General features: G+C 41.0%; 1 protein-coding gene across 1 annotated transcript in view; it reads left to right on the forward strand.

Annotated features, from left to right (window-relative positions):
- The first annotated feature begins 15,128 nt into the window (after window positions 1–15,128).
- The window catches only part of LOC115300764, a 68,472-nt gene continuing 60,085 nt past the window's right edge, over window positions 15,129–23,515 (forward strand). The window contains exons 1-2 of the mRNA XM_029950289.1: window positions 15,129–15,966; window positions 22,853–22,937. Coding sequence (XP_029806149.1) covers window positions 15,202–15,966; window positions 22,853–22,937 — 850 coding nt within the window. The 5' untranslated portion in view covers window positions 15,129–15,201. The remainder of the gene's footprint in view (window positions 15,967–22,852; window positions 22,938–23,515) is intronic.

Raw genomic sequence — 23,515 nt, forward strand, 5'->3', positions numbered from 1 at the left:
AAAAAAAAAGTTAAAAAAAATGCCACAAATTCGCTTATCGCCATTGCTTTGTGGATGTGTTATGGGCAAGCATCCTTGGTGGCAATATAAGAAATAAATTAAATGAGAAAGAAATTGGAGGAAAAGCTGCTGGGAGGATAAAATGATCCTACAGACACATAACTCTTCTTTGAAAAGATAAATGGACTGTATAAACATATGGTTGTACTGCTACATATGGTAATTTTACTCTTCATTATGAATTAATAATATTTGACTTAATCAAATAGTTCAGTCTTGGGTTTGTCGTGTTCAAATTATCATGGTTTGTGAATGAATGCCCCAGATTATCTCAGAACATATTTATGCTCACAAGCTGTAAAACATTTATAGTTTGTGGTTTGGGGGTTAGTCAGGCCCCAAAGTACCTTTCTATGGTAATTAGAAAAAGCCTCCCATACTCAGCTGGCTATTTTCAAACACAAGCTACCTCTCTCATTCCTTCCAAATCAGATTGCTTTAAACTTGGAGAACAAGCACTCTTATTCAGGACATGTGTGTAGCAGCTATGAAGTTCTAAGGCCCATTTCCTCCAAAGTATCTGGATTGAAATAGTGCCTGGAAAAAGTGATTAAAGTAGCAATGAGTTTGAAAACTTCAAAAATAGCCATACAGATTTTAAAGATGTATTTAAAAACAAATAAACAAAAACTAATTCTACCCAAAGTACCTGTGGAAAGAAAGAGGTCAAGAATAGCTCTCCTAGGGGCACCTGGGGGGCTCAGTTGGTTAAGTGGCCAACTTTGGCTCCGGTCATGATCTCATGGTCCGTCGGCTCGAGCCCCGCATCAGGCTCTGTGCTTCATATTCGGTGTCTCCCTCTCTCTGCCCTCCCCAACTCATGCTGTGTTTCTCTGTCTCAATAATAAATAAGAACCATTAAAAAGATTAAAAAAAAAAAAGAATGGCTCTCCTCTAAATACCAAAAGAAATGAACAGTAAAGAAAGAAAGGTGTTGAATTGAATTGATGCCAAGAGACATCATTAACCAAAGGGCTTAAATGACATTTTACTAATTGTTATTTCTGAATCCAAAACTTTTAAGCGAAGCCAACACACTGGTGTATTTGGTTCTGTGGTATTTATGCCTCAGGGGATAGAGTGATTAAAACGGAGTTTGCTGCCTGCTGAAACGAAGGTATATCTCAACACCCTGCTTCATGGGGCATCCTCAACACAGTGGTGGCCTGGAGAGAATGATGGAAAAAAGAAATGGAGCTCCTATGAAAGACAGCTGAAAGAATTAGTTTTAGTTGTTAAGACAGAAGGCATTATATTAATCTCTGGGTAGTTCTAGAACTAGAATGGTTCTTCCTAAAGAAGCAGTGCAGTGAAAGCAAAGGAAACAAAACCATTCTAGTAAAAGCACTTGGCACATTACTATCAACAGATGTTCATAATGTGAGAAGGTAGTTTTATGTCAGTATAAAAAAATGTATTAATGACATACATCTATCATATACTTGGGCTTCTTAGACTAGGAGCTACCTTCTAGGAGACATTTGAAAGGCAGTATTGTGGGCAGAAATGGCCCTCACCTGGGTATCAGGAGGCTGATTCCAGCCAGCTCTCTGCCTCTTACTACCTCTGACTTTGAATAGTTAGCTTCCCTTCTCTGACAATTCTTTCCCCTTCTTGAACTAAAATGTTAGCACCCACCTTTGGAAGGAAGAAAGATGTCTCTGGTACTAACCAGGACAGAGTCTCTGGATGTAGATATGTTGAAGTGTGGAGGAGAAAGCCAGCCTCCAGCTTGGACATCATCCTTTCTGCAGAGTAGGAAGTGAGTTCATTCACTGGCAGGAGAAGCAGGGGACCATGTGAAGAGAAAGTTTGGAGGAACATCTTGGTGAGCAGAGAGATCAGAAAAAGCTGGCAAAACCACAGTAACATTTACAAGCACAGATATGCAGTGAACCTAACAAATGGCTCCTTACAGTGGCAGCATGTACCAATGTGTGAAGCTAGAAGATGGAAACCCTTGAGCAGTGGGAGTTGGAGAGAGAGAAGGAGTTAGGAAAAGATCCTGCAGTCAAATCTGAAGAAATATTGCAGTTCATTCCCTATTGAAGATTCATGGAGCATATTGGCATACTAAAGGCTCTGGGGAGACCTACAGTAAAGAAACAGGATTAACTAATCTTGAACTCATTTGACTATAGAAACTTGTAAAAATCTGTTTGTGATGGTTACCAGAGGGGAGGGGGATATGGAGATATTAGGTGGTGGAGATTAAAGAGTACACTTATGATAAGTAAATAAAGTGAAAAAAGAAGAGTAATGTAAAAATATGTTTGTTAAAATTTCACTGAACACAATAGATAAAATGCTGTTCTAGGGTACAAAATCCAAGCTTGCTAGCAAAGTATATAACACCTTGCAGTATAGAGCTTCTCCCACCATCTGGCTCAAACCTAATGTTTAATGCTACTAAGCCAAACCACCTAGGCTCATTTCTGCCCACCCCTCCCACCCCACACCCCAGACTTCCGTGCATACTGTGTGCCTCATGATTTATGTGTGTTTTGCTCACTGAAAACACCTATGCTCTCCTCATTGACTGGCTAGCTCCTATTCATCTTTTAAGATTTGTGTTAGAATTATCAGAGAAGCCATGCTCCCCAAGGATATTTTGTAACTTTGGGTGAAGCTGTATATTCAGAAAAATAACTCACCTGTGCATGGCAATATATCCATTCTATATGTTGCTTTCTCACATATTATCTCGTTCAACCCTTGTTTCTCTACTGCGAAGGAGACATTATTATTATTATCATCATTTTATAAGGGAGAAAAGAAGCCCCAGTGACTTGCCCAAGATTAGCCCATTGGAAGATGGCTCACTTCAAAGCCAAGGCCTGCCCATATAGCAGGTATGGGAGCCATCAGAAATAGAAAGACTCAAAGCATTTAAAGAGCTTCTGGTAAAACCAATCATCGAACTGCTTCTCCCTCCTGTCTCTTTCTCTGTGTCTCTTTCTCTAATATCATCACTGCCAGCATCATAGCATCTGCCCCTTGGACGGGCCTTTAGTGACTGAGAAGGACAGAGAGACTCAGATGGAATAAAACTCATTTGTACCCCGTACACATGTCTCTTCTCACAGCTGCTGCTGTTCCCAATTTTCTGCTTGGCTGAATTTTTTAAAGAGTGTTAACTGTGTTTTTCCTATTGCTAAATGCAAAACAAACAAAAAGCACAGTCACGTGTGTGTACACATGCTAATGTATTTCTTTTTGAAGCAAATATTTGTAATAACAAGGAGCTGGAAAGGATGAAGCTTGCCTTTAAAAATTTTTTTACATTGTTTACCACATTTTAAAAGTAGAAAGTGACTAAAGGAAAATTCTCCAACTTCAGTTGGAAGCACCAAACCCAATAAAAACCTGTGCTGTTGTAAGACTTCATCTTCATTAGCTGCCCCAGGCCCTTGACTTGTGTGGCATTCATTTGGAATAGTGAGTGAGGGTAAAACTGTCGCTGGCCTCCTGTGGCCCATTTTCTCGGCCGTTGCCCCACTCCCATCTCCAGGTGCTGCTGAACCTGGACAGTATATGAGGAAGCAGACTCAGAAAACTACTTGAACCAAGATACTGGGGATATGGTGGGGTTGGCCCTAGAGTAACTGGAATTCTAAAGGAGAATCCACCCTAACCGCAGGTGAATTATTCTGTAAGGGTAGAACTTTTGGATCTATGTCACTTTTCCTGGCATCTTTCAAGTTGCGTCACTGGGAAGGACATTTTCTTTCCTTATGAGGCCGTCCTGACTACCAGGGGGAAAGAAGTGATGCTAAATTGAAAAAGAGTCCCTAATGCATATGTATGCTAAATGGAATAAACAGTCATTTTCCATAATTTAAACATCTGCACAGACCTAATGAAAGGCATTTTATTTCAAACAGTTATACTTTCAGGTATTGCTTTCTGCCCCCTACCCTTCACTCTTCTTTTACTCCTTTCAAGATAAATAGGCCCATTTTTCCCTGATATTAGAAGATTTCCTTTTGAAAGGCATAGATTGTGTGTGAGAAGTACATCCATTCATATCCAGCCGTGGTAGTCAGTACTGACTGGTCTGCCAGGCAAAGGGGAGCCAGATCCACGTGCCCATGTCTATCAGCATCTGCCCACTTGGCATAGCTGTGTGCCCACCAACCTCGGTGCACCAGACTGACTCTGTTCTTCTCCCCGCAAAAAGGACACAGTGTGGTTCTCAGGCAGCATTTCTGTTTGCTTCCTGACAGGAACACAGCTTGAGTGCTGCAGAGAATGACTTTGAAGTCTGGCAGACCACACCAGTTACTAAGTCTGCTGCTTGGTCAAGTTGCCCTCAGAGCCTCTTTTTATGTATATAAACTGGTGGGGAACCAGTGTCTACCATGGGGATTCGTGAAATGTGGTCTGTGAAGCGCCTGGCACATTCACACCCATCACAGTGTGGAGAAGTGGTTGCTGCCAGGTCCTCAAGGAAGGTTTGTTGGGCTAATACGCTGAACTGAATACACTAACAAACTGTGTTGCAGACTTGAAGTCTCTTCCTCCTCAAAATCCTTAAAAGACCCCTTCAATTGTATTTTCAAGGCCCTCCATGATCTAGAGCAAATCCCCTCAATTTTTCATTGTAAACCATGCTTTACATGCACTCCATCATTTTGAGCCATAGCATACATGCCCTGAACTTGCTTTATCATGTCCTATGTCTGTGCTTTTTCTCTAGTTTCCTCTAGCCTTGAATATGACTCCCCAGTCTTTACCTATTGTAATGTTGATCTGCAAGGCCACAGGTGAGCTTCTTCCATTAGACTTCCTGACAGCTCTGTTGGAATTAATCTCTACTTGTCCCCCCCTTTCAAAATTTATCAAATTCTGTCTTGTATTAAAGCTCTGTTTTTCTGTCTTCCTCATTGGATTAAAAGCTTATTAAAGGCAAGAACCTTTTCAACAAATGTTGTTGAGCATCTCCTGTGTGCCAGGGACTACAGAAGTAAGTATGCACTCATCAGTGCCCAGAAGCAGCTTGGATCCAGCGGGGTACATATATACATGATATATATACCATTTCTTCATTTAACAAGTATTTATTGAGCAGATTCTGTGTGCTAAGCTCTGTGCTGGGGACTAGGTATGGGGTGAAGAACAAAATCACTTGGTGCCTGCTGTGGTACTAGGGGAAACAGGTATCAAATAATTAATAATTATTTATAATAAATAATTAAGCAAACAAAGAACTCTGTAATGACACTTTGTGGTATGTGCTATGAAATCTATTGCAGAGCCACATCCATAAGTATTTTCTAAGCTGCTTTCTCTTCCCTACTCTCATCTCACCTTGATCTTCAAAAGTCATTCATGATACTTCTTACATGGCAGTTTCACACCCATACTAATCTCCTTATCCAGTGGTTGCTGGATCGTACCCTAAGTTCTCTTCCGAACACATTCTGATTTTATTCAGTATGAGAATTTTTTGAATCTTTAAATTATAGTTCCCTTTTGCTTAATAATTCCATCTCTAAATTATTTTTCTCCTCTCATCTTCTACTTTAAGAAGTCAGAAGAACCCAAGTCACTTCTTCAACACTTTGCTTAGAAGTCTCCTCAGTGAGGGGTGCCTGGGTGGCTCAGTCAATTAAGCCTCCTACTCTTGGTCTCAGTTCAGGTTGAGATCTCACAATTCATGAGTTGGAGCCCTGCATTGAACTCTGTGCTGATAATGTGGAGCATGCTTGGGATTGTCTCTCTCTCCCTCTCTCTGCCCCTTCCTTGTTCACGCTCTCTGTCTCTCTCTCTCTCTCTCAAAATAAATAAACTTAAAAAATTTAAAAAAAAAGAAATCTCAGTGAAATGCCCAATTTCATCACTGGCAAGTTCTCTCCATTGTCCAGTAATATGTTCCTTATCTCCATCCCAGACCTTGTAGGAATGACCTTTACCATCTGTATTTCTATCAACTTCTCTATGTGATTATTTATGTATTTTCTAAGATGGAAACCTTCTTTACAGCTCTTCTTTCCTTTCTGAGTCCCCACCAGAATTGTTTATAAAAGCCTCTTTATGATAATCCCAGCTTTGTCTAGCATGTACCTAAACCCCAGCCTCTGCCTATAACCTAGTTTCCTAGCTGCTTCCACCTTTATAGATACATGTTGTAGCAGCACCCCATTTCTTGGTATGAATTTCTGTCTCAGTCACTTCAGACTGTTATCACAAAATGCCATAAACAGAGAGACTTAACAACAGAAACTTTATTTCTTGTTGTTGTGGAGCCTGGGAAATACAAGATAGAGGTGCCAACCAATTCAGTGCTGATGAGATCCTTCCTCCTGGTTGCACACTGCTGACTTCTTGCTGTGTGCCCATAGGCAGGAGAATGAACTGTTCTCTGGCTTCTCCTTTTTAGGACCCTAATCCCACCAAAAAGTCTCCACCCTCATGACCTGATCACCTCCCAAAGGCTCTCCCTCCAAATTCAATCACATCAGAAGTAGGTTTAACATATAAATCTTGGGGAAACACTCACATTCAGTCTATAATAGCATTTGTCTATTGACTCTTCTTTTTTTTTTTTTTAATGTTTTATTTTTGAGAACGAGAGAGAGAGAGACAGAGGATGGGCAGAGAGAGAGGCAGACACAGAATCTGAAGAAGAGTCCAACCTGTGAGCTGTCAACACAGAGCTCGAGAGCCTCTAGCCCCCAACACAGGGCTAGAACTCACGAAGTTCAAGATCATGACCTGAGCTAAAGTTGGATGCTTAACCAACTAAGCCACTCAGTTGCCCCTTGACTCTTCTGAGCCCTGTACTTGCTTGTGTATGGATTTAGAGGGTTTGTTTTTGTTTTTGTTTTTAAGTTTACTTATTCATTTTGAGAGAAAGAGAGAGGGCATGAACAGGGGAGGGGGAGAGAGAGATAAAGAAAGAGAATCCCAAGCAGGCTCCACCTGTCAGCCACAGGGATGGATCTCACAAAACTGCAAGATCATGACCTGGGCTGAAGCCACATGTTGTAAGCGTAACCGACGGAGCCACCCAGGTGCCCCTGGATTCAGAGTTTTCTATGTAGGCCGTACCTTACTGGTTCCAAACTGCGTCTGGGCAAGACTAGTGCATACTTACTCCTGTATTCCTTGGCACACAGGAGATACTCAACAACATTTGTTGAAAAGGTGAATTTGTGTCATATCATGGCAATGATATATGTACCAATGATGTTAGAAACATTGATTGTTCAATTTGCCTTATCTTAAAAAAATCAGGATTTAAATTCTCCCCTAGTCCTTACATGGTAATTATTCAGTAACATTCTGAGTTAGGACAGGTATTTTTATATTTCACATAAAAAGGTTGAACTTTTGCTACTGGTGAGGTATGTGGCTAGGACTTCAATCTGGTCACAGCTCTTATCTCTATTATTCTTCTCCAAAATAAAGCCTAGGCCTGTCTCCATTGGACATCATTCCTTTGTCTTGAAGCACCTTCAAGAATTATAGTCAGTTTGCACTCATAGGTCTAACATGAAAACAGGAGAAACCTAACGGAGGACCAGGGGGAGGGGAAGAGGGAAAGAGAGTTGGGGAGAGAGAGAGATGCAAAACTTGAGAGACTACTGAATGCTGAAAATGAACTGAGGGTTGAAGGGAAAGGGGGAAAGGGGAGGGGGGAAAAGAGGTGGTGGTGATGGAGGAGGGCACTTGTGGGGAAGAGCACTGGGTGTTGCATGGAAACCAATTTGACAATAAACTATTAAAAAAAAAAAGAATTATAGTCAGAAGCCAAGAAATCCTAAAAGTAAAGCAGAGAATCCATTTTGGATGAGTTAGGATCCCAAATATTATCTTCTCCCTTCCTATTACTTAAGAGATCACATCATGCTCTTCTTGGGACAGAAATTGCACTTAACACTGATCCAGGTGACTGGCTTGATTCCAGATCATTTTGCCCTTGCAGGAATTAGAGAATAGAGCAAAAGATCTAAAGTTCCAAGAAAGACTGAAGATCACAGTGTTTTCCCTTCTGAGACTGCCTACAGGACCGTTTTTGCAGTAATGCAGTAGCATCATTACTGCAGAATAAAGAGTGGATGCTAAATCAATATGTATTTAGTAATCATTTTAATTAAGATCTGGTAAAACCTCCTTCACTTTTTTTAGTAATGAGACTTTTTTTTAATGTTTATTTATTTTTGAGAGAGAGAGACAGAGAGAGAGAGAGAGAGAGACAAAGAATGAGTAAGGGAGGGGCAGAAAAAAAGACACATAATCTGAAACAGGCTCCAGGCCCTGAGCTGTCAGCACAGAGCCCAAAACAGGGCTCAAACTCACAAACCAAAAGATCATGATCTGAGCTAAAGTCAGACTTTTAACTGACTGAGTTACCCAGGGGCCCAAAACCTCCTTCACTTTTATTTAGACAGCATCTCATCATGCAACTTTATGCCACACACACAGCTTTCCAAATTCAGTGCTGAGTTATATTTTGATAGTGTTTCAAGTGAATTTTATTGTCTGGTATATATAAAAAATTACCAATATGTAGTTCTGATCTGAGTTTACAACGAAGCCAAATGTTTTACTTGGAGCAGAATAGTTGCAACACTAAAATATTTTGGATTTTTAAGACTGAGTCAGGAGTTTGAAAAAAGAAAATTTCCAAAGCTTTTGAAACTTCCTACTTTCTTTTCGCTTTCTTTTCCCATAGGGAACAATATGTGACTGACATCACAATAAATGTTATTGGCAGAAAGTGCTAGAAAGAGAAGGATTACTGATTGCTGGAGTGTCTGGCAAAGGTGTCAGAAAGATGGTGGAATCTATACAGGATCCCAGAAGGCAGTGGGGTTTGCACAGGGGGGGAAGACAGAGAAGGGAAGGGGTCCAAGCAAGGGTCTAAGTGAAAGTTTTGCATGGGGAGCACATCTGCATAAGGAGGATCATATGGAAGAGCAGTAGGAGAACAGGTTGGAAAAAGAGGGAAGCTACAAGCAAACCAGCTGTTGAAATTATCTTTAAGCTGGAGACTGGTGACAACAGGTTATAGGCATGAGAGACTTGGGGTCTTAGAAGACCAATGTAGCAGCAACCCATAAAATCAGTTAAATGGGGATGCACTGAGCACTGAAAGGATTCAGAGTGGGCTGGAATGAGGACAGGGATGCACCGAGAAGCACTTGACCCCTGTTTGGACTTAGGACAAAAAAGGCTTGAGGGCTAATTTTGCCTCTTGTTAATGACCTTAGGCAAGGTGCTTCACCTCTCCGGGCCTCAGTTTCATCATCCTATGGCCTTTTGAAGACTAAATTGGATAGTAAATGGGAAGCCCTTGGCACATGTTAACACTAGATAAAATTGACGTTCTTACAAGTTTAGTAGAAATGGGTCATTCTCTCTAATTAGTTATAAAAAGTGCCTTTAGACATAATCCCTATTCATCTAATCAAGCTTTTTTGAAGGCTACTTCTGATAAACTCAAAACACCATAAGGGGTGGCTTCACTGAGGAACAATCTGAAACAATTAGGTATTAAGTGAAGGAGGAAGCTTCTGGCTCTGACCTGAGTCCCAGAACACAAACACCTCAAACCTCACCCCTCACACCACAAACTGTCCCTATCTCACCCACCCCCTGCTATAAAGTGGAGTCTGCTCCCACCCTGGCTGCAAAGCCCCCCACCTTTGACTGTTCAGCACTTCCACAGTGGAAAGGTCTGCAGAAACCTTCAACTAGAGGACAGCAATTTGGGGATGACATTGAGCAGAGCATTTGAGTTCCTCATAGCCATCACTCTAGACTGTTTAAGAACTTTTTACATTTACTTCAAAAGCAGTCATCTTATGTGATCAGATGCTGGGGATAGGCACATATCAACTGAAAACAAAAGAGTCACTCAAAATACACCCATGTTGGGGGGAGGGCAGGGTCAGGGTGACAAGCAGTAAGGGAAATAGAAACAGGATGGAAATGGAAAAAATCCATGTGGTTCTTCCAAAAATAATCATCACAAGGGAGAATATCTGACATGATGTCAATTCCTGAAGAAATGAGCTGAGCTTGCTTTTTGGAGAGAGGCAAAAAATGGTCACAGGGGAGTAAGTGTGAAGAAAGTAAGAGGTGGTGGAGTTGAGGGGAACACGTGCCCCTGGTACTCAGAAAGAACATTAAAAAAGGGTTTTTTTCCCTCTCCAAATCTCAAGTGTTTGTCTATTAAACAGAAGATAAAGTTGGTCCCTAAATAGATGCATTTGGAAGCAGTGTGGCATCATGGAAAGAGCAGAGACTTTGGAGCCTGAAAGACTTGAATCTGCATCCACTTAATTGCCTTGTCACTTTGGGAAAATAATTTCTGCAGTCTTCAGTGTGTCTGTGTCTTTGAGATAGAGACTGTAATATTGACCTTTGTGTGAGGATTAGAAGTGATATATGTAAAATGCCCATGGCAGTGTCAGGCATATAGTAGACATTCAGTAAATGGTAACTGTCGTACACCATTACCATATGCACTATTATGCAAATCTCCTTATAATAAAGGAGGAAACTAAGCCACAACTATGAGGTGTATTTTTAACCCATAGACAGAATATCCTGAAGAATCTTGAAGCCTTATTTGAAATGGCATGAATAGGAATGCTCAGTGATTATTACTGGTATTGCTCTGACTCTCCTAGGTCATATCTTTCAGTTCTGTCCAATGTCACTGCCCTAACCATGTCTCCCTAGCCATTTCATGTCTGCAAGCTTTTCCTCAGTCCCATGCCCCACTCCCACTTTGCCATGTTTCTCATTCTTTCTTGACTCAAGAATGCATTTTTCAAACACATTTTTATAGCAGGAAGAGGCAATTGTTACTATCATTTTGCCTTCCAGTCAGGCTGTGGATGGCCAACAGGTCACAACCAAATTAGACACAGTGACTGCAGAAGTCTCCCAGTTTGACTGCCAAGAACTGACTACTGTGGACTCCATCTTCTGATAGAATGAATGACTGTTGAGAGGCAGGTTGTGACTCCTTTGACTTAAACCCCAAATAGAACATTTCCTGGAATCCTTGGTATTCCCTGGAACATGCACCTCTAACACTTGTTCTCTGGAATCACCACTCTTGGGAGAATTACTTATCTTCAATTCAGACAACAAATCTTCACCACTTGACTTGATTGACCATTTTGTACAATCTTGAAACATTTAAGCTCTTAAAAATACTAGGGGAATAACTTTAGAGACGCTCCCTCAGCAGCAAATGTAACACATGAGTGGTGAGTAGATCTTTCCTAGGAATCCAAACTTTGGATATAGGAAGTACAGACAGGCTGAACAAGCTGTGTTAATTGGGTCCACCCATCCTAGTGGGGGGAAAGAGCCAGACCTGGGTGAAAATCTCAAATTATTGCCCTCCCAAATCATGTTGCTCTAAGCAAGTTACTTCATCTCCTTTATTCTCTTTCTGAATTTCTAAAAGGAGAATCCTGCTGCCTTCTTTATAAGGTTGTCATAAGTTTAAATTAGGGGTGCCTGCATGGCTCAGTCAGAGAAGTGTCTGACTTTGACTCAGGTCATGATCTCATGCTATGCAAGTTCAAACCCCACCTGAGGCTCTGTGTTGATAGCTCAGATCCTAAAGCCTGTTTCAGATTCTGTGTTTCCCCTGCTCGCACCTTTCTCTCTCTCTCTCTCCCCCCCCCTCAAAAATAAAGAAGCATTAAAAAAACTTTAATGAGAGAAGTGAGTGATTTAATATCCCTTCCTAGTGCCCATCCCCCATTCCACCCTTATTAAGATTTTAGAATGTTATTTTTCTCTCTAAAAGTAATGAGAAGAAATCACTAGCAGATATATAGTTGAACTTATCTGTTGTTTGAATTCACACCTTATGAATCTTGAAGTTCAGTGATGGTGGGAATCAATCTAGAATCCTTTCAAGACAAAAAAAAATCTCCAGTCTTCAGAAAAATCAGAGACAATGATTTAATTTAGTTATTACTGATGTTATTATAACAAAATCCATTCTGACTTAAAGACCTAATATGGGGGTGCCTGTGTAGCTCAGTCACTTAAGCATCTAACTCTTGATTTCAAATCAGGTTACGATCTCATGGTTCATGGGATTGAGCCCTGTGTTGGGCTCTGGGCTGACAATATGGAGCCTGCTTGGCATTCTCTCTCTCCCTCTTCTCTGCCCATCCCTAACTTGTGCTCTCTCTCACTTTCTCTCTCTTTCTCTCTCTCTCTCAAAATAAATAATAAACTTTTAAAAACTTAAGATATATTGATTTTGTGTTTACAAAGTATTCTTGCATACATTATGCCATTTGATCCTCAAAACAATTCTGTAAGGAAGGAATCTCAGAAATTTATCTTTCTCAGGTAAATGCACTGAGGTTCAGAAACTTGCTGTGAGGACTCAAGCACATGTGTACAGACCCCAAATTCACTGCTGACTCTTCCCTCATCCCACTTAATTCCTTAGCTCTTAGCCTCATCACATGAGAAGTGTGAAAACATGCATGTGATTGCCCAATGAAGGTTAAATATACATATTTCATGCTGTAGCTCACATCGTGTCATTGGACCAACCAGTTTTCTGTAGGACTCAATAGTATGTGGATATAAATTCTAAGAGCTGCTGACATTTATTGATAAACCATTAGGTACCAGCTACTATGCTAAGTAAGCCCTTTATATACACTTCCACCTAATCCTCTCAACAACTCTATAAAATAGATATTGTTATCTCATCTTAGAGAAGAATAAACTAATTATCAGAGAGGTCATGAAACTTGCTCAAGATCACACAGTCACACAATGGATTTGGAGAAATGTCTGTTTGGCAAAATACACACTCTTAATCAGAGTGCTATTTCCATCATAGCAGAAACCCATGTTTCTCTGGCACTTGCCACACTTTTCCTACAGAATTCCAGCCCTCCCTGAAGGTGCCGCTCAAATACTTAAGAGTGTCTTAAGGAGATGTCTTACATGTGTCCTCCATGTAAATTTTGTTAGCCATTCTGTCAGCTCTTTCTCCTCTTCTATTCAAACCTATACAACCTAGAAATGAAATATTTGACAGTAGTCACTCCTGTGGTAAGCTTACAGATAACAAGTTAGAAGAGAGAAGTGTCCTGAACACACCACCAGTACCACCATACTTTTTTTGTTTGTACATAGTTTTATTGGGAGGTTGAAGCTGAAGTGAAACTTCTCGTATGATGGCTCTTTAAAACCCTGGGCAATCTGGCAATTATTTCACTTCCATGAGGCTCACATTCCTCAAGGGCAAAATGGAGATAACACCATCTCCTCACCAGGTTGTGTTCTGCCTCGAATAACATTAAGTCTGTAAAGCACCTAGTGTAATGCTTGGCACCTGGAAAGGCAAAAACAAAAAGATGGTTTTTCTCACCCAAATCCCTTTAACAAGCTAGTATTTGTTGAGTGATTAATATTCACACAAGTACTTTTATAGGAGAATGGGAAAATTACATAAGAGGACTAGACATCAGTCAACACAGGATTTTTATTGAAAAACAGTGTGATCAGATCAACATATCACTGTTTCAATGGAGGGGTCTAAGACTTGGACATAACATTGTTTTGCCAAAGATTTCTCTGTAATGATCTGTGTTATATACGGATTATACTGTCCTGTGCCTAGACTAGACAGCTCTGGACACATTTCTGAGTAGATGTACACTGAGTCCTTTGTCAGCTGTCTGGAAACGTGGGCAGAGCTGCCATAACCTTGGGTGTAACGGCTGTGTGAAGATATTTAAAATAAAAATAAACAGAGGGCCCCAACCACCCATCCTGAGAACTTTCAAAGACATCCTAGCCAGGAACGGTCAGCCAAGGCCATGGCCCTGCAGTAATTCAGCAGTACTGCCAATGTAAGGTATTGGCCAGGGGTCAGGAGAAAGAGACAGCTCAGGCTCATGTGCTGCTGAGCAGCCAACTTTCTGGGCTATGTGCTCAGTTTGTCTCAGAGCATAATTTTCTGGTTCCCTTTCAATCAAGTTCAAATGAAAAGAAAAGACCTTTCCCGCCTCCTATTCACGTCTCTCTTCAGGACTCAAAATGTTCTTTTCCATTGCAAGAGATATTGAGCTTATAGTAACACCCTGAAAGTGAACTACGCAGTGAATTTTCAGGTGAATTGCTTTAGTTTTCATGAGAAGTTCAAGTATTTTCTTAAAACAAGCAAAAGCTTCTCCTATCTGGTTTGTTATCTGCATATTTTTTCTTATTTCATCTTGCTGTCTCTCTCTCTCTTTTTTTCCTTAGCCTTTTTTCATCTTTATTTCTTTAGTGTGTGTGTGTGTGTGTGTTTGTGTGTGTGTGTGATACCATGTATTTTGATGTCGGTCTGTGGGACTAACACTGGGGAACTCCTAAATAACCACAGGATTTAAAGAGGAAATTCATTAAAACAACTGTGCATTCCCATAGGTCTAACAGGAGAAACCTAACAGAGGACCATAGGGAGAAAGAGAGCTGGGGAAAGTGAGGGACATAAATCATGAAAGACTATTGAATACTGAAAACGAACTGAAGGGGGAGGGTGATGGTCATGGTGGGGGGCACTTGTGGGAAGAAGCACTGGGTGTATTATGGAAACCAATTTGAAAACAAACTATTTTTTAAAAACTGTGCATTAACAATGCAAGCAAGGCAGATTAAAAGTACACTTTGAAATGTCCTGGAGGCTTCATCTACAAATCACACAGTATCTCACAAGTCAGACACCAAAGAACAAATGTAGCTAATATAGAATTTACATTTAAACAATGAAACAAATAACTTTAATGTTTTCATTTCAAATATGGGGAAGGGGACATTTAATTAAGAAAAAGGAATTCCATCAGACTCACCAAGGTGAGAGTGCTGAGTCTTGACTACCCCCTCCTACCTCTCATTCCTAGAGTGTTCTCCATCAGTCTATCAGGTTTTGTGATTCTATAATGTGAGTGCTGAGTCCAGTCTCATAGCAACACTATCTCCAGCTCCTTGAAAACTGCCCTGGGTGCTGATGGTGTGTCATTTTCTTCCTCAGGGTATCAGTGGAACCATGGGGCCAAGTCATGTCTGCCCAAAGCTGCTGGCATCTGCATCCCTGGGCATTGAGGTCTGAAACTCGTCCCTGGCAAGGGCCCTACCCCCTTGGAGGAAATGGCTGAACAGCCCGCGCAACAGCACATGAAAACTTCCTTCCTCTTCATCCAGCTGCAGGCCCCCCTTGCCCGAGCTCTCCCCTCCCAGTCTCCAGCCTCTGCAGCCTGGACAGCAGCCCCAGGGGGCCCGGAGGAGGGACACATTTTCCCAAGTCCCAGGACTGGCTTCTTGGCAGGCTGGGACCTCAGGCACAAACAGAGCTGGGCAGCTCCTCCCTCCCTCTTGCTGAAGAAGGGGGGCTCTGGGACAGAGGAACCAGCTGCTTTCAGTTGCTCTGCTCTGAAGGAGGAGGAGAGAGAGGAAAAACCCCAGGATCTGGATTTAAGAAGGGGTGGTGTCTGCAGATCCCCACATGACAGGCTTTCCCTCGCCCCTGCCTCCAGGAAATTTGGACGACTACAGCCCCTGTCATGCAGACTTCCTATCCCAGATCCCATTATGAGCAATGAAAGCAGCAGTCCCTCCACGGGCTGGAAGCACCGGCCAGTCATCACTGCCCCTCTGGACCAGTGGAGCATGGACCCCCAGTCTCGGGATGCTTTGGGATGTTCAATTCCACAGACCACCCTGACTCATGCTACTGACGGGGGTGAAAGTGCTATGCTGAGGAGAGGTGTTGCCACCTGCCAGGTTCTCCCCAAGAACTGTGAAGAGGGCAGCACCACCACTGTGCGAGCTAGGAGAGCAAGGCTCTACAGATACTGTCCGCCCATTCAGACCAGCAAGAGCTTCCCGGCCCTGTCTGCTGCTCTGCCTCTCAAGGTAAGAAAGCCTATATGGCTGAATCCCCAGATCCCAGCTGTTCCCAGTAGTAGAGAGAATAGAGAATAGGGACAGATGTGCCCACCAGGGCTCCCAGTTTCTCACACTTGGATGTCCCCTGCACCGTCGATGGGATGAACCTCAGTAGCAGAGGTACTCATCAGCCACAGTCCCTATCCTTGGGCCTGGATCTTTCCTCTCTGCTCTGCCATCTTTCCCAGCCATTAGTAACATTTTGTTTGGAAGAATAGGATGAATAACTATTTCCCAAGATTTCTGACAAAGATAGGAGAAGAAAAGGAAGTACATGTTTTTAGGGGAAGACCTGAGGGAAGGATAAAGGAAGTACATAGACCTTTACTGAGCCCTATATGTGTCAGCTATTATGCCAGATATTTTCTTATAAGCCCTTTTTCATCATAACCACCCTGAAAAATAGAGGCTCATTCCCCCAATTTCAGAGGGAGTAGCTAAGAAGGAGGAAATCTCTCCCTTTCAAAAATAAAAGTACAGAAGCAAAACCTATTCAGTGGAATAGGCTCTGGGCACTTTGAGGAGACTTCAGTGAATTCTGTGGAGGTTTTCAGAACTGGAGTGCAGCCTTGGAACTCAGCCACATCTTTAGATGCTTGACCTTCTAAGGCCCACATATACCTCCCATTGCCCCCCACAGCCCAACCAAAGAGGCTATCTATAGCCCTGGGCATTGACTTTCCAGCCTCCATTTCCCAGCAGGAATGGAAGATATAACTATGGATGGTCTTCAGGGTTTCTTCCAGCTCTTCTGGGCTTTATTTATCTCCAATCATGGCCATGCTGGCTTATTGTTATTAGCATCTTATTCTTTGCATCTGACGCTACCTCCTTATTGTGCTGGTGCTCTCTCCACCCAGTTCAGGTATACAGCTCCTAAAATGGATGGACAAAATTTTAAAAAGTATGCTTTATTAACATCTTAAACAATTTTCTATACTTTGCATATTTATAGGTGACAGTGGTGAGGGTGAGGAAGAGCATGTGTGTGGGTTTGGTGGGATCTGAGAGAAGAATGGGGACTTTTGTTGGGTATGGGAAGGTAGACGTGGAGGGAACTCTCAGGGACCTCACAGGAGAAATGGATGAAAATCACAACATTAGAAAATGGGTCTCCCATGGGCTTGGAAATGATGTGGCTTCATCCTGATTCTGTGGCTCTTTCCTATGTGCTTCTACACACTATCCTTCCATTCTATTTCCCCTCTAATGGGGAACCTGTAGAATCGCAGTTAAGAATTGGGGAGAAAGGATGAGCCCAAGTTCTGTTCAGAGGGGAATTCTTGGAAGAAAAGAGATGTTAACATGCTTCCTTAAGAAATAGTTTACATTCCTTCCTAGTTCTTGTATCACTCATTTCCTACAGGGATTTAGGAGGAATGACATACCCATGCGTTAGAGCCACATCTCTTATATGGGGTCACACAGTAATTGTTTATGTAGTTTGATGCTGGTTTGATAATTTGAAAACTCTATCTTTTCCTACTCTCCCCTCCCGGGGATGTAAACCAAAGCCTCGGAGCCATTTTTTTAGGGAGAGGTACCTTAGGAGCTGGTCCAAGTGGGTATATTTCTGCCTTGTCTGCTTCATGTAGGAACTTTTGTGAATGGACTTCCAGACATCTGCCCCATCTAAATTAAGCATTATAAGATTCTGGACTAAAAGCTTAGATTTGTGTACTAAAATGTAGTGCCAGTAAAAGGGACCCTCAATAGCCTTGTGAGAAGAAGAGAGAAGAGAAGAAGAGAGGAAAATCAGTGGGTCACCTGGGTAGGACCAGGGAACACATAGTCCATGTAGGGTGTCCATCTTGGGTAGGATTTGAGGTGATTAGGAAGCAGCGCTACAGAAACTTATCCTTGAGGTTGCTGGTGAAACCTTGTGATTCTGTCTAGCACAGGAAAGATGGGAGTTGGGAAATTAGCACCTCAGACCACAAGTCCTTTAAATACCTGATGGCTATTATTAGCCAGGTGATCCCTGCCTGGTTTTCTGTGTTAGAGAAAGGAGTACAATTAACAGAGAGAGGTTTTCTATCTGCCCAGTCCTGAGCAGATTAAGGTGTCTGGATTTGATAGATTACTGTATGAGAATTCCCCAGTCTTCTCATGCTTTGGAATTTAGCTATAGAAGTCACCACCAAGTGGCAGCAGATTGATTAAAAATGTCTTCTTGTCAGGTATGAATGGAAAGCCCTTGATTACCCATAATGAAAACTTTCACCTGATGTACTCATTAAAAATGTGAAATTGGGGTGCCTGGGTGGCTCAGTCAGCTAAGCCTCCGACTTTGGCTCAGGTCAGATCTCACGTCTGTGGTTTCGAGCCCCGCATCGGGCTCTGTGCTAACAGCTCAGAGCCTGGAGCCTGCTTCCGGTTCTGTGTCTCCTTCTCTCTCTGCCCCTCCCCGTCTCATGCTCTGTCTCTCTCTGTACCAAAAATAAATAAAACATTTAAAAAATTTTAATGTGAAATATCGGTTATATGGAAGCAAAGTCTATGACTATGTGTGTTTCATAGGCTTGAAGTCCTTGTATCAACTTTCTAAGCAGAAAAATATGGATCTTAAGTATAAAGTCTCTTTTTTACAGTACCCCAGATGGCTTAATTTATTCTTTCACAGTTGAAACAAATAGGATCAAATATGAAAATTGTTGACTTACATCCTTCCAAATATCATAGGGAGTGAGTGCAGCAAACCAAATCAATTGGTTTTTAATTTACAGTACAAAGAACTATCGTACTCTATGGCCAATAGAGAGCTTCCAATGCACTATTTCCTCTTATTAAAACATCAGAACTCCATGAGGATATACATTATTATCCTTCGTGAATGAGGAGACAAAATGCTTGTAGATGATCAGCAACTTGCTGGATCCCATGACTAGGATGTGGCAGCTCAGGACAGAACTCTCCTTATCCACTTACAAGGCAGAGCTCTTTCAGCCTTCTCTCAGTGTCTTCTGAGAAGATGAGATTTCCTTGGAAGGCAACCCACTACTTCCTAGAACCTGGGGACCCAATACTTTTATTTTCTCTGGTGGAGAGGATGGGAGAAGGACCCTTGGGAATACCAGGTCTAGTGACAAGCCTTATGTGAACAAGCACTGCTTTCTAGAAGCAATGAAGTCCTGGGTTTGGAGGACATGGAGTTCCAGCCCTTAGGCAATGCCAACTTGAGGGCTGTAACATTCTTGTGGTAAGTCTGTCAGTGTGAATCAGAAAATGTTCCATGGTTTGAGTCCAGAGCTGCCCTAAGGATATCTTGGACCCCACGTTCTGCTGCCTCTCTGTGGGAATGAGAGGAACTGTTGATATGTGTCTTGAATCTGGGGCTAAGGATACAAAGACTATGAAGATAAAACAGACACAACACAAAAGAGAGGGACAGAAAGCTTCCTCTATAATCATCTTGGAAAACTTCCAATTTTTTTTTAAACTAGGTCTTTATATCTTACATATTTAATGTTTTGAAATAATAGTGACTTTTGGTATTTAAATCATAGTAATGAAGTATATTTTAATGATCTTCCCCCAAATACCATTTTTACAGCACCCCTCCCCCAAATTTTCATCTATAACTTTAAATTTCCCAGAAATTTTACCTCTCTTTATTGGTGTTCCTTTTCTTTTTCTTCTTTCTTATCTCAAAAGCAATCACCTTTTTGAATTTTTATTACCAGCTTCTAGGGATGTTCAAGTTTAGAAGACAGAGTGGAGAATGAACCAGACAGACAAGGAGTCCATGGGAGGTTTATGTGGGAAGGAGACAGGGTTGGGTAGTTCTTCTTTAAGACAGTGAATAGAAGGGTGGCATAGTTCTATTTTCTTATAGGCAAGCCCTGGCAGGCAGACTAGAGAAAATAGTTTTAACTTTCTGTGTCTTGGATTGTTTTGCTTTAAAGTAATACCAATGTCTGAAATATAAGTGTGTAAGTTTTTGATGGAAAGTTTTTATTTAGCATAAAGGTCACTGGCACTGGAATTTAAGAGATGAAAATAAAGCTCTGGTTCTTCCTACTAACTAGTTATCTAGTTAAGCGACCCCTGACAACTCATTGAACAAAGCTGGTTATTACATTTGTTCTCAGAGGTCCTTCTAGTTCTGACTCTCTGTGATTATAAATCTATGAATCCAGAAAGGGAATGGAACTGTTTAATGAAATAAAAGTATTAAAACAATTTAATTTCATCTACCTCAGCTTGTCTCTAAAGATTAATGATTTTGTCAAGTGACTTGACGGCAAGGAAGACAAACATTGGGCTTGCCTCTCTCTGGGGGAGATCTGGGACTCCAGTGGGCACTGGGATGGTTATATACATGAATAGCACCGTGCCTGGCACTTCACAATTAGTTGAATGAATGGATAAATGATGGAATGAACCTCAGAAAGGCTGATTAATGTTCAGTGATATGAAAGAGTCAGTGCCTTTTTTGAGCAATAAAACAAATCCCTGTTATGGAATTTTAGGGCCAGAATTCCAAGCTCTCTGCCCCTAATGGTTGATATTTTCTTCTCTGACCAGATTTTGGTTGAATTAAATTCCCTTATGGAGTTGAGTACTGACCCCCTGCCCTGCCAGGTATACCTAGCCCCCTCCCCCCATGAGATCACTGTCTTATCTGGGGTTAACACTTAATTTCCCAAGCATGTTGTGAGCTTAGAAACTGTTCTGCACATAAAATGGTATTCCAGGTAATTCTATCTTTACATTAATCCTTTTTGGTGAGCAATTTAGAATTTTAAAATAGGAATTAGAACAAAGAGAGAGCTTGCACAAATGCCCATATTGTAGTTTTAACAGCAATATAGATAAATGTGTGGTGGTGTCCCTTTTAAAAGATTTTAGCACTTAGAAGACAGTATTGATAGGGTTGAAAAGCTTATCTTTAGTCTATTTTACACTGCATTGGTTTTGACACAAATGTCTTGATTTATTACTTGAATAAACGAAGTCTGAGAGAGCAGACTGAGTTTCAATTCTTTTTTATTTTGTGATTTGCCTAGGCATTCCCATGACAACATTTTCTCGCTCTTTTTCTCTCCTTACCCTTTCCTTTCACATTCAAACACAGACCTCCTGTGAGCATTGTTCAAGTGCTACCCTCATGGAACTATATGCACTTCAGCATCTTGATTGGAAAAAAGAGCAGGGAGCACAGGGGCCACTATACAGTCGGGTGTCCCTGTGACATAGAGAAAAGCAATTGGAGTGGGAGCTGGGACACAAGGGCTCTGGCCCTCTCTTTGATTCAAGTTAGCTAAGTAAGGACAAGTCTCTTTATCTGGGTCTTACTCCATAATGTGAAAAGATTAGACTGCTTTCCTTCCATCTGGCTCTGTGATTCTAAGTTCTTAACAATCCATTTGTGCCTCTATATTGGAAATTCAACCTAAACTATAGCTTTTGATGAAAAATCTCTAAAGCTCTAAAAGTGTTTACCATTATTGGTAAAATTACATGCCTTTCTACTATCCAGAAGATAAATAAAAACTAAATGTATTTTAAAACACTTTATACCTATATATGCCCAATTTTTTATCTTGAGTGCTGTTATTACAAAATATTAGTAACATTATTCAAGAATTAGGTTTGGCCTGAGACATTTGGACAGAAGGTAAAGTTGAGGTTTTTTGACTATACAAAAAGGAGTTATGTTTTGTTATTCTCCCATATTAAAAGGAAGTAAATTTGCTGAAAAGTGTTTTTAGTCTCTTGAATCAATTATTCAGCAAAGAAAATATTGGCAATCAATTCCAATCAGAAATTAAGACTTAGAATGATGCAGAAACTTGTCCTCACTGAGCTAGTTTGAATTAGTTTCAACAGATTGCCTTAGTTTAACTTTGAAAGCTTGTGCCTTTGAACAAAAGTGTTCTATTAGGATTCTTGTTCTAGTTAGGATTGTTGGTTGAGTAATCCTCAAGGATACTTTATTCCAAATGCAGGGGGACTCCTAAGAAGAAAGATACTGTGTAAGTGTAGTACCCAAGGGCAGAGGCATAGATGGGGCTCAGGACCAACGGTAACGAGAGCCCCAGAGCTTTCAGCGTTCTCTCTTTATCTCTTTTCTCTGTTGGCCTCTGCTCCTCTCTGTACTCTTCTCTGAATCATTTTCTCTCTTTCTGCATATCTGCTTCCTCTACCCCCTCTTCCACAAGGAAGAATATGGCTACCCACAATTCCCAGTGTACATTTCCCAATTGTCTCCTTAGAGACAGACCAAGATTTAACCTCTTAGGACTGCTTCCCAATCCCCTGGGAAGAGGCTTCCTGGTCCAGTTTAGGTTGGGTGTCCCCTCAGTTTATTTGGTGGGCACAGGGGCAACCACAGCTCACAAGGTACTATCAGGTCTGCTAACAACCCCAAAATGGTGATAAATATGTTTATCTTAGAAAGGGACAGTTTCTAGAAACTAATGAGACATGGGAGGGGAGCAAATATGGACTACAAAACAATAAATGACCAAAACCACTGTCAGGGTGTTGTCAGCTAAAGTTTATAAACTGATTGTTTTGTATAAATGTCTTATCTGCGCATTTTCAAATTTTAAGGAAGCCAGTTTTTATAGCCTTTGGGGAGATTTTAAAAAGAGCATCCCTGAAGTAAGCTATATATTAGAATCAAACTATTGCCTCATATGGTTTATGAACAGATTTGTTTTCAGAATATGATACTGCCTATGCCATTGTAAATTTTCTTTTTCAAATATGTTTCTTCTTTGTAGATTTTTCAGAGACTATAAGATGCTATAAGATTTACACAAATAGAAGTCCTTAGTGAAAGTGGGATTCCATACTAAACAGACAACCGTCTTATATTCTGCATGTGATCTCTTCCACTTTACAGCAACTCACTGGGACCCCCGAGCAACAGTATTCAAAAATTAAGAACAACAAAAATCGCAAACATAAGCCACATTCCTTGAACTGGGGTATACTGATTCCTTGAACTGAGCCGTATAAATAAAAAAATAAAAGGTGGGCAAAAGAAAGAATGATGGTTCCATACAGTTAACGTTATTGAGCTATTGTAGGACTGTGTTCTTAGGAAGCTCACTTTCCCTCATTCTAAAGTAATCAGCAGCTGTGACTCCTCTTTTGGCTGCCCTTTGTGTTGTGCACATTTCCTGTGGTTATATTTAGTCAATTTTTGGAATCTAACTTTCAATTTTCAGGATGTGTGAATTTGTATTAACCTTTAAATTACCATGTCCAACAGATTATGAGCCAAAAAACTTCAGGGCATTATTCAAGCACATACAATGTTCTGTCATTGGAAAATCCCACTTTATCAGCAAAGAGCTTGTTTCTCTTTATTGAATTCTCAAACTGATTATATGGTGAAATAATAATTAAAATGTCACACCATTTATCTCCTGTCATAAGCAGAAAGATCTCAGGAAAGTTTATATATACTCAGTCTTTTCCAAAAAGAATTTCAAGTGGACCACAACTATAACAAAAATAATAAATTAAAAAATGGCAAAGGGAAAGGTAAATAGTAATAAGT

This window comes from Suricata suricatta, chromosome 1 (assembly GCF_006229205.1).
Source record: "Suricata suricatta isolate VVHF042 chromosome 1, meerkat_22Aug2017_6uvM2_HiC, whole genome shotgun sequence".
Lineage (NCBI taxonomy): Eukaryota > Metazoa > Chordata > Mammalia > Carnivora > Herpestidae > Suricata > Suricata suricatta.